Source organism: Euphorbia lathyris, chromosome 1 (assembly GCF_963576675.1).
Source record: "Euphorbia lathyris chromosome 1, ddEupLath1.1, whole genome shotgun sequence".
Taxonomy (NCBI): Eukaryota; Viridiplantae; Streptophyta; class Magnoliopsida; order Malpighiales; family Euphorbiaceae; genus Euphorbia; species Euphorbia lathyris.
Window position 1 is genome coordinate 54,253,441 of NC_088910.1, and position 12,223 is coordinate 54,265,663.

Genomic DNA, 12,223 nt, shown 5'->3' on the forward strand with positions numbered 1-12,223 from the left:
GCGAATTTTTTTTTTCATCTCATCCGCACTTGAATCAATCACACTTAGAACATCTATCAGGTCTGAATCATATTCAACATCAACAGCTATCAAACCATCCTGATGTGGAGTCGCAAATGACTAGATCGAATTGCAAGTTCAACAATTGCATATTAATTTTGTACAGTTGAGAAGGGAGTCACATTCTCAAATGGCTACCGAGGATCCAAGTTTATGGATGACTGATGGAATTAACGATGACAAGTCAAGCAGATTGTTGATGGACTTGCTACAATAGTAGTCTGGGCTGGGCTATTTCATTATTTTAGTAATTGTTTTCTTTTGTATCTTAATTTCAATCTAATTTTTAGTAATTGTGATTAAATGAAGAGATTAAATGAAAATAAATAAAGGAGAGAGAGAGAGAGGAGTTAGAGAGAGAAAGGGGAAAAATGAAGGAGAGGGTATAGAAGTAATTTTATTTTAGATGGACAAATTTTGACTTTTTGACCGGTCAAACTGATGATGTGGCGCGTTGATTTCACGTTGAGCGGACATTTTTACCTGATGTACACCAAAGTGGGAAGTCACCTATAAATTCGTATATATTAGTGAAACAAATTGAAGATTGTACACCAAAGTATGAAATGAGGCAAATGTTGTACACCATTTATGAAATTTACCCGCGAATGGCGGTCAGATAATATTAGTGTACATATGATTAAACACATTATATATAACTCAAGCCCTTCCAAGTTCAGGCAGCACATTTGTATGTCGGAAGCTGTAAAATCTGAACCCTGCAATCAACATATGCTGGTATACTACTCCAGAGTCAGTTTATTCATATGAATAATGGAAAAGCATCCAAGTAAAGAGACTTATTCAGAATTCACTGAAATAGAGTGCTCCAATGTTCATGGATGCTTGGTTCTGAAAAAAATTTATGCTTTTACCCATGTTTAATGAAGTTTTCCGGCAAAGGTGGGTGCTCAAGTATCCGCCAGATCCTCCTCCTAGATCATCCCTACAGATAGGGCATATTCATTTGATACTACAAATATATACGCATTAAACAAATCACATATGGGAAGCATACAGTTAAATTCCTGGGAGAAATAAACCAGTCTGATGCATAAGTATGGACCTGCCACATAAGAATGTATAAATTAGACAGTATGTTAAGTGGAGAAACATTAGAAGGAAAAGAAAAAACAGTAAAAACACTTTCGAAGCAACCTGCATAAACATCTTATTCCTCAATGACTACCAGCAAGCATGAAAAAGGTTTATAATAAACATTTTTTCCTAATTACAGAGAAATATGAATAAACATTCATCACTGAAAATGGGATACTTTTTATAGCAACAAATATTCACTATGAAATAAAATAATTATAAAACATGTCCAGTCAAATCCAAAATCTGGAAAATGGAGAACCGAATAAGATACCACTGTATATTATCAAAAAATTATCACAATGGCTTTAAATAAAATATCTATTCCGTTGTCACTATCAAAATTAGGCAATTTACAAAGAGGTTACAGAGTTACCAAGGCAACCACAAAGAAAATAGAATTTCCGATATTTATACATTCAAGATTTGTAAGCACATTACATGTACATTTTGGAGCTCCCTCAAGACTCTTGCTTAGTTTGAAGATGTCTGCACTTAAAATCATTTTGTCCTGAAGTTAAATTTCTTGTGCTAGCAGGATTCACAAGTTTTTGGCAATCTAAAAAAGCCGTCTGAAACTCTCCGTCTATCCTCAAAGCTCAGCAGTGTGCAATGAAATCAACCAATGCACGAGTGCATCCCAACCAAACGTCAACAGAAACATAGGTGGTAAAGTCAAATTTTACCCTTTGGCATACTTATCCACATACCCCTGCAACAAATTAAATTACCACTCTGAATCAAAATTTGGCATAAATTAAGCGTTCAGGAAAAGAAAGGGAAAATGTGACATTTTATGCATTAACATATCCTTTCTAGTTGTAATATCTTTTCCATCAGAATAGAAAACAAAAAAGAAGAAATTGAGACGAAGATTTACCATCACAAGTTTTGTTAATTTTCGCTGCGATGAGTCAATATATTGATTTATCTTCGCCTTAGACTTAGGTACTTGGTGGTTCTTCACTGCTCCTGACACCTTATCAACAGTTTTCTTCACAACAGTCTTAAATGCTTCCTTGCTCATGTTCCCTTGTCTCCATGACGGCTTTAGAACTTCCTTTACAAAATCAGCAAGGCAAACCTTGAAAAGCTTCATCGATCTGGATTCTTTGCTCTTCTTGCTCTTGCCTAGGGACTTAATCTGGTCAATCTCCATCTCACCCATATCTGTTGTCGCTAAAGCATCAGGGTCACTCTGGCTCCCATTTTCAACATCACCAACTTCTGCATCTGCTGTCTCACCAAATTCCTCATAATCAGAAGACGTAGCAAGAGCAATGCCACCAAAGTCTTTCTTCTTACTGTTCTCCTCCACATCCAATGGTAGGTTTGACTGTTTGAGCCTTGGTACAATGTCAGAACCGCGAGGAGGTTCCCATTTCTGAACATAATCGGATTTCTTATATGAGTTTGAAGGCTCAATGCTGTCAAAGAGTGGATCATATTGATCATCACCTGGCCTAGGAAGAAGTCTTCCAACCCCACTGGCAGAAAATGGTGAAGAAATTCCTTGCCTTGATCCAACACCCCTTTCATCAACTGAAACATGGCTCAAACTTGAAGGGTAATCATGCTTGTTACTGTAAGCTATGTCTTTTTCAGGCTTAAAGACGTTAGAACTGAATCTGGAGCTGAGAGGCTTCTCAAAAGTAGATGCATATGGATTAAAGTGGGTTGAACTTCTTGTTACTCCAAAATCAGCCAGATGTAATGGTTGATGTCTGTCGTGAAGATCTGCAGGATATCTAGATGAAGCACTAATTTTCCCAGGCACACCATAGACACTACTGTGGACAGGATGATGCAAATCATAGGGAAACTGCTGCTGCTGCAAGTATGGATGAATCTGAGAAGACTTCAGAATTTCTTCTGAAGGGACATTATCACCAGGAAAAGACTGCATTTTGGCTGCAGGTGATTCCTGTAAGGAGGTAGGCTGAGGGTAATTGCTGCTCTGAACAAAGGCATTTGAAGTACTCAACCCCTGCACTGGATGCCGTTTTATAGAATCCTCTCCTAAAAGACCAGTAACTCCAAATTTGCTATCAGATGGGCTGGTTCCAGATAAAGGCTTCAACCTATAATCTTCTGCGTGTAAGAGAGATTGATGAGGCTCGTGTACTGGAGGGTAGGATCGATGTTGAAAATCACCAACCTGAGAATTACCAGTTGAGTATGGTCTCAACATCTGAGACCCAAAGTCGCTCCTTGGAGGCAAGCCACTCTGCTGAAATTGCAAAGTAACGCCCATTGGTGCAGTTGCCAAATTCAATGTTGGAATTTGTGGTGGTAATGGTAGTGGCTTCAGTGGTGGTGGTGGCGGCAGTGGCAAGGATGCAGATGAAGTTACAGAGAAGAGAGAACTCTTATTGGGCAACATATAAGATGGAAAACTTTCCAATGGAGCAGATTGAGATTGATTTGTCGCAGTCTGAGGAATCAAGTTGTAATCTCCTGGAATATGTGTCATTTGCGGAGCATTATTACTCTCTACATTTGGACCAGAGGTGATAAACGGGGGCAGCTGAGAGGAGTTATGCATAGAATGAACATTTGGAAGTGTTTCACCAACACAAAGGTTCTTTGGAGAAGTTTTAGATGTTTGGTTTGGTGATGAATCAGATATAGATGAATCATCAGTTTGTTGGGCAGTGTCATCAACATTTACAACAACAGGATCTAACACATTGATCTGGGATTGCTCAATGGAATTCTTGGAAGAACTTAGCACTTCCTTAGAAGCTTCACCATGTGATGTCGGGACACTAGATTCACACACAAGCTTTGAGGGAGAACTATCAGCAACAACCTGATCAAAGTCCATGGCTTTCTGTACTGTTTCACGTACACTACTAATACCATCTAGGTGCCGTTCTTGAACTACAGGTTTTGGCCCTTCAGCTTCAACCTCCCTAAGATTCGCAGAATCAACAACAGAATCTTCCCTGTTATGAGAATTGATGTCATCTTTTGTAGCATGAATAACAGAAATATCATGGTTGTCTTTCACTTCCTCTTCCTGCTTAATGGTTTCCTGCTCATCATATGATGCCTTTGTTGAGGGTTTATTATAATCATCGTGAGAATTATAATTCTTAGAACTGGGAGTAAGTTGCACATGTTGTTGCTTGATTTTATGATGCCTTGATCCTTCACTTTTGTCAGAACCATGGTGCGTAAAACGACAAGATGCACCACGATAGCACTTGCCTCGTAGAAAGTCAAAACATTCTTGAATCTGACCCCTATCCCGTCTAATACTGTTACTGCTAAAACCGCCAGCATGCCTAAAAGATGGAGACCTGCTTCTACTTCTTCGATTCCTGGGAGACCAGCTAAAACAATATGGAGAAACTCAGTCTTTCCCAGAAATTATAACAATTATGCAATGAATAAAAAGAAGTTTTGTGCAGTTTATATAAAGGATGTGTAAAACATTCAAGGTATACATCAAGTATAAAGACCCATATATAGTTGCTTACCTGCGAGATCTACTCCTCTTTTCTCTTCTTCTCCTGGGACTCTTCCTCCTCCTCCTCCTCCTATCTAGCGGTGATCTGCTCCGGCTTTGGCTTCGGCTCCGGCTTCTCCCTCTTTTACGATGCCTCCGGGCATGGTGAGAATCATCAGAATCACTATCGCTTGCACCTTCTCTGACTAATCTTCCAAACTTATCAATTTTCTGTGCAGTTGAAAGTAATCTTGACCTTTTATCTTCATTATTCTTCTCATTTTTGCTACTAAAAGAAACACTTGCACATGGACCTGCAGAGACATCTTCTTTAGGGATAGCCTTGGGAGAAGCAACATGGCCATGAGATGAATGATTTTCGTGCATAATCTCAATATGCTCAGAGATTGATCCACCAACAACAGATGTTGGTGTAGTGTTCTTAGCTCTTCTTTGTGAATCTAAAGAAAATTTTGGAGATATGCTTGACAGGCCAGATTCAGAAAGCAGCTCAATCCTCTTTTCAGTCTTATAGGGACTGTTAGACCCACTATCCACCTTCAAACTAATTCCACTATCTCTATGCAATTCATCACCACCATCTGAAACTAACTCTGCAACTCTTTCTGGATTAGCATCTTCAAGACATGGATCCTTGTCATTTTGGGAGCTGTCATCAGATGCATAATCTTGAAGAAGTCTGAATGGACTACTGTCTTTCATTGCTTCACCAGAATATTTGTCCGATTTCATGTTATCAGCAACAGCTGCTTCTTCCCTAGGCAAACTTTTTGTAGAAGAATCATCTTTGTAGCTAGCAAATGGAAATGCAGCAACTTCCGCTGAAATAGTAACCAGGCCTTGCACTTCAAAGCCTGACCTCCCAAATGTCTCATCATCAAGACTGGAGACAGGTTTCAACCCTGGGAATCATATCCAAATTTGACTTATGGGATGAGCAATGGATTGACATTCTGGTATGAATAACCTATGTAAGAAACATACAACCTCCAAGGAACATTCTTGCGTAATCAGCTAGTAACTATTGACCAGGACCATGATATGTACAAAAAATTGAAAGCAAACAACAATCCAATTGGCCTGGGTTCAAAAGTCATCCCCTTCTACCCCCAATCAAAAAAATCATAAAGCAAGCAAGTTTATTGATTAAAGAGAAGGACAAAGCTGCATAGCAATTCAAATATCCTATTGAAAAATTAATTACATATGCAGATTTCCTCTAGAAAGAGGACAACATAATTGAGAATGCTCAACTTTTCATGAAGGAAAACCAGCAAATGGGACAAAAACTTACCTTGTTCATCCAGTCTTGAGGAGCCAGAACACGATTTTTCATCAGAAAATATCATGGATGCATCAACTCTAGTTGACCTTGGCGGAATGTGTACCTGCTCCTTGGCTTCAAATGTATTGCTTAAGGAACCAGTAGCTTGATGTTGATCTTCAATAGGATGACTCGCTGCCTGGTCAATCTCAGATCCAGTGATATCATCTGATAAACCAACTCACAAAGGAATAACAAACAACAAAAAAAGAAAAACGTGAACTTTAGAATTGTATCTGCAAGCAATTCAAGTTAGGGATTAAAATATAAGCATGTTTTCCCAAATTGTATTAATTGGTCATTGTCTACAACTCTTTATTTCAATTTTCAACTAACTGAGACAGACCAATACTGGGAAGCAACAAAAATGACACCGGGAATGGTCACTGAGTGCTAAAACTGGAAAGTGCAGATAAAGGATATCTTCCATATGTTTAAGAAAATAACAAAATTCTTAAAGATTAAATAGTTTAATTTTATTTTCTTTTAAATTTATAAATATAGGTTCCCCCTCATAAATCAGGTGGAGAGAAATAATCATAGTTATTAAAGGCGCAGGAGGGTTTTGGAGCCTAGGGGCAGGGCGCAAGCACACAAGGCACACTAAAGAAAAATAATATATAAAATCATAAACTTCCAATATGGCATAAGAAGAAACACTAACCTTCCATCTCCATGTCAGAATCAGCAGATGCATTGGGATCGGTTGCAATTGCCAAATTCTTAGTCATCATATTAGGTACCACTCCATTGACTTTACATGCCAAATGGCATTGTGTTTTCATCCACAAGAAATAATCATGCGCCACTGCATCTTCACTTCCTGGTTCACCACCAAACAAAAAATTGAACTCTGGATTCTTAGATTCCTTCTGACGAGTAAACTCCTCATATGAAGGACCATTCTTAGCAATGAGTTGAGAAAGTTCTTCAATCTTCGGAATAATTTTTTCTTCTTTCGGCTTTGGTGGAGGAGGATTCGCAGATGTCATAGTTCTCTGTGATGATAGACCATCTTCCCCAAGAGTATCTCCCTTACTACCACTTGCACCTTCCTGAAATAGACTGCCAGTTGATAGAGGCATAGATAATGGCGCTGAGGAAGAGACAGGTGGCGGTGAACAAGGTGGAACAGGTTGCGGAGAAGAAGATGCTGGTGGTGGGGGTGGGGGTGGGGGTGGTGGTGGTGGTGGGGGTGGCAGCAGCAGCGGAATTGGTGGAGCCATGGAAGATGTTTGCGAGTTTCCAACTGCTGGCTCCAAAGAACTGAAATATTGGGCAGAAGGTGGGAAATTAGAAGAGGGAAGAGGAGGTGGGGGTGGTGGAATTCGGTGTAGGCCCTGTACACCACCTGGATGCTGATAAGGTGGTGCTCTATGTAACGAACCTTGGGAAGGTATGGGAAGTAAGCTTCTAGGAGGGATAAGAGGAATAGCCTGTAACATGTCTGAATTATGTGAACCAGGAGGAGGTGGAGCAGGCCCAGGTGCTACATAAGAAGGTTGTTGTAGTTTTTGTTGTGCTGTTGTGTACATATGAGGCAGGGGGGCGCTTCCATGACTTGGTGGTAGAGGCAAATAAGGATGACCAGAATTGGGCATTCCACCAGGTGGAACTGGCCTAGCTGCAAAGTGTAGAGCCATGGGACCATGCTGATAAATAGGACGGCTGGGTTGATGAAGTTGAGGTGGAATTTGAGGTGATGAAAGCAAAGGACCTTGCTGGAAATTGTGAGATAGAACATGTGGAGCAGATGGATGCTGTAAATATGGAGGCGGCCTGGGTACTTGAGGACCTTGTCCAGATTGAGGATTAAAACTCCCTTGACTAAACATCACGGATTTTCCACAAGATTAGCTCCTATCAAACTTTACCAAGAACACACTGCAACCTTCACTTTGGCTTCCACCAAATTGCCAATAGAGCCTAACGTTGAGCCCAAGCAGTCTATCAGGAAAATTAAAAGAAAAAGAAGAGATTTTAACCATGGTGATAGCAATAAATAAGAAGGTATTGTTCAATGAAATCAGGATGTAACAGGATCAAATAAAATCCATGATTCCAATCATCAATAGATATTTAAAAATAAAATAAGATTAAAAAATCTAAATGCCGCATTAGACAGCAAAAAAAAAAAAAAGGAAATTGAGAATTAACACATTAGTACATTACTCACTCTTCCCTCGCTTATACTAGTCGAACAGCAGGGCAATACCATCCATAAAGACTGATTGTAATCCTCAGATTTCTCATCGAAGAAACATATTGACTAAAATTTATGAGCATGCATGAAAGAATCCAGGAATGAAATGGGAAATATACTTACCAGAAATAATAGAAAATGGCAGACCCTAAAGTTGAAGAATTGGAAGATTTCGAGTAATAATTTGAGGGTTTCTTCGCGATTGAGTGAAGACGAAATGGAACACAGGTCGAATGATTAGAAACCCTAAGCTCATCTCTGCATGATTCATTTTGGTTCGGTTTAGCTTACTCGGTGTTCGAATAAATGGAAGTGATAATATCAGTCTCCGTTTTCTTTTTCTAAAAACTTAAATTTTAAGAAGAAAAAAAGAAAAGGCAGGACTGGAGAATTGAAGGGTGGTTGTTTACCTTTTTTATATCAAAAATAAAAAACTTTAGTGTTTGGGTAGAAATATATGGTTTGCGTTTATAAAAATAAAGAATTCCTCTTTTTTTTTTTTTAAAAAGGTGTCCGCTATGGTTACTTTCTCTAAAAACAAAGTAGGATTACTTTGTTTCAATAACGAAAAGTTATTGCGACACGTGTCAAATTAATTTAAAATAAAATAAATTATATTAAAAGTTGATCTGTTATTACAGATTATCACTAAATAGGAAAAATTAAAGTTACACAAGGTAGAATATTAAAGGCATTAAAAGGATTGGTTCCTCCTTTGAGTCTATTAAGTTTGCTCATATTTATAGGGAGTAGAACCGCGTTGCGGACCTTCTTGCGATGGAATGGCACTCTAGTTTGTTGGGTCTTTCTACATTTTCTTCTCCGCCGGTTTTCATCTCTTTTTTGATCTTGGAGGATGTGGTGGGATCAGTTTTCCTAGGCTCATCCCGGGTCCAGCGGTTTTTTGTTTGTTTGTTTTTCTTTTTCTTTCCTACCAAAAAAAAAAAAGTTACACAAGGTAGAATATAATTCTATCCACTAAACCACTTTACAGAAATTGTCACTACTTTACGGAAAATTTATAAAACCTTTATAAATTTCCGTAACATTTCTATAATTTTACGTAAATTAATTATTTTTCGTTAAATTATTAATAAAAAAATAATTTTAATTCTATCTACCGAACCACTTTACGAAAATTGACACTACTTTACGGAAAATCTATAAAACTTTTACAAATTTTCGTAATATTTGTACAATTTAACGTAAAGTAATTATTTATGGTAAATTATTAATAAAAAATAATTTTAATTCTATCCACCAAACCACTTTACGTAAATTGACACTACTTTACGGAAAATTTATAAAGCCTTTACAAATTTTCGTAACATTTGTATAATTTTACGTAAATTAATTATTTTTTTATTAAATTATTAATAAAAAATAATTTTAATTCTATCCACCAAACCACTATACGAAAATTGACACTACTTTACGGAAAATCTATAAAACCTTTACAAATTTCCGTAACATTTGTATAATTTTACATAAATTAATTATTTTTTGTTAAATTATTAATAAAAAAATAATTTTAATTCTATCCACCAAACCACTTTACGAAAATTGACACTACTTTACGAAAAATCTATAAAATCTTTACAAATTTCCGTAATATTTGTACAATTTTATGTAAATTAATTATTTTTGGTAAATTATTAATAAAAAATAATTTTAATTCTATCCACCAAACCACTTTACGTAAATTGACAATACTTTACAGAAAATCTATAAAAACCTTTACAAATTTCCGTAACATTTGTATAATTTTACGTAAATTAATTATTTTTTGTTAAATTATTAATAAAAAAATAATTTTAATTCTATCCACCAAACCACTTTACGAAAATTGACACTACTTTACGGAAAATCTATAAAACCTTTACAAATTTCTGTAAACTTTGTACCATTTATGTAATGTAATAAATTATTGGTAAATTATTAATAAAAAATAATTTTAATTATATCCACCAAACCACTTTACGTAAATTGACACTACTTTACGGAAAATCTATAAAACTTTTACAAATTTTCGTAAACTTTGTACAATTTATGTAAAATAATAAATTTTTGGTAAATTATTAATAAAAAATAATTTTAATTCTATCCACCAAACCACTTTACGTAAATTGACAATAATTTACGGAAAATCTATAAAACCTTTACAAATTTCTGTAACCTTTGAACAACTTATGTAAAGTAATAAATTTTTGTTAAATTATTAATAAAAAAATAATTTTAATTCTATCCAACAAATCACTTTACGTAACTTGACACCACTTTACGTAGAATCCATAAAACCTTTACAATTTTTCGTAAACTTTGTACAAACAAACTATAAAGTAATTATTTTTTGTAAAATTAGTAATAAAAAAGAATTCTAATTCTATCCGCCAAAATAATTTACGTAAATTGACACTACTTTACGTAAAATCCATAAAACCTTTACAAATTTACGTAACATTTGTACAATTTTACGTAAAGTAATTTTTTTTGTTAAATTTTTATTTTAATTCTATCCACCAAATCACCTTAAGTAAATTGACCTACTTTACGTAAAATGCGCAAAATCTTTACAAATTTCTGTAACATTTGTAAAATTTTATGTAATTTAATTATTTTTTTGTTAAATTATTAATAAAAAATTATTTTAATTCTATCCACCAAACCACTTTACGTAAATTGAAACTACTCTACGTAAAATCCGTAAAACCTTTACAAATTTTCGTACCATTTGTATAATTTTACGTAAAGTAATTATTTTCCAGTAAAATATTAATAAAAAAAGTAAAATTCTATCCACCAAACTATAAGTAAATTAACACTACTTTACGTAAAATCCATAAAACCTTTATAAATTTCCGTAACATTTGTACAATTTTACGTAAAGTAATTATTTGTTAGTAAAATTTTAATAAAAAATAATTTTAATTCTATCCACCAAATCACCTTATGTAAATTAACACTACTTTACGTAAAATGTGTAAAACCCTTACAAATTTCGGTAACATTTGTACAATTTTACGTAAAGTAATTATTTTTCAGTAAAATATTAATAAAAATAAGGGTTAATTACAAAAAAAACTACCATGTGGTTTGGCCGATTTGCGATGTGGTACCTTTGGTATTTTTTGTTACAAACAGGTACCTGTGGTTGTCGCCGTTACCAAAATCAAGGAAACGGTAGAAAATCTGTTAAAAATCTGACGTGGCACAGGGGCAATTTAGGAAATTCAATTTTTTAAATTTTTTTTTAATTTTTTTCTCTCTCCTCCTCTCTCCTTCATCGTTGCTTCTCTTCTTCTTCTTCTGCGTTTTCTTTTCTTCTTCTTCTTCTTTTTCTTCTTCTTCTTCTTCTTCTTCTTCTTCTTCTTCTTCTTCTCCTCCTCCTCCTCCTCTCTTTTCTTCTTCTTCTTCCTCCTCCTCTCTTTTCTTCTTCTTCTTCCTCCTCTCTTCTCTTCTTCTTCCTATTTTTTTCTTTTTTTTCTAATTTCTTTTAATTCTGGAATTTCCAAAAATCTGGAAATTTCAGAAATCTGGAAATTCCAGACGTGAAGAACGTCTTCATCACGTCTGGAATTTCCAGATTTCTGGAATTTCCAGAAATCTGGAATTTCCAGAATTAAAAAAAGAAAAAAAAAGAAAACAAGAGGAAGATGAAGAGAAGAAATAAGGAAGAAAAAGAAGAAGAAAAGAAAGGAAGAGGAGAAAATGGAAGAAGAAGAACGTAAAATGGAAGAAGAAGAAGAAGAGCAAATGGAGGAGGAAGAAGAAGAAAGACGAACGAAGAAGAGAAGAAGAAGATGAAGTCAACAAAAAAGTCAAAAAAATGTGTTTCCGAAAATACCCCTACAATTTAACAGTCAAACAGTCGTTTCCTTGATTTTGGTAACGGCGACAACCACAGGTATCTGTTTGTAACAAAAAATACCATAGGTACCACATCGCAAATCGGTCAAACCACAGGGTAGTTTTTTGTAATTAACCCTAAAAATAAATTTAATTCTATTCACCAAATCACCTTACGTAAATTGACACTACTTCACGTAAAATCCATTAAAAACCT

General features: G+C 35.4%; 1 protein-coding gene across 4 annotated transcripts; it reads right to left on the reverse strand.

Moving 5' to 3' along the window:
• Positions 1-634: 634 nt before the first annotated feature.
• Positions 635-8,541, reverse strand: LOC136233484 (uncharacterized). Of its 4 annotated transcripts, XR_010690858.1 has the most exons (8): positions 8,284-8,541; positions 6,622-7,904; positions 5,928-6,125; positions 4,644-5,535; positions 2,039-4,496; positions 1,600-1,870; positions 1,079-1,126; positions 635-1,006 (listed from the first exon to the last, which is right to left on the reverse strand). XR_010690858.1 is itself a non-coding variant. In XM_066023172.1 (6 exons), exons 2-6 carry the CDS (start codon positions 7,790-7,792, stop codon positions 1,841-1,843), a joined length of 4,737 nt encoding a protein of 1,578 aa, XP_065879244.1. In that variant the 5' UTR covers positions 7,793-7,904; positions 8,284-8,541; the 3' UTR covers positions 1,413-1,840. The 4 variants fall into 4 exon arrangements, 2 of the variants coding, with proteins under 2 accessions (XP_065879244.1, XP_065879229.1); XR_010690857.1 differs by having other exon boundaries at positions 635-1,126; XM_066023172.1 differs by lacking the exons at positions 635-1,006; positions 1,079-1,126 and having other exon boundaries at positions 1,413-1,870; positions 2,039-4,484.
• Between the last annotated feature and the right edge of the window lie 3,682 nt (positions 8,542-12,223).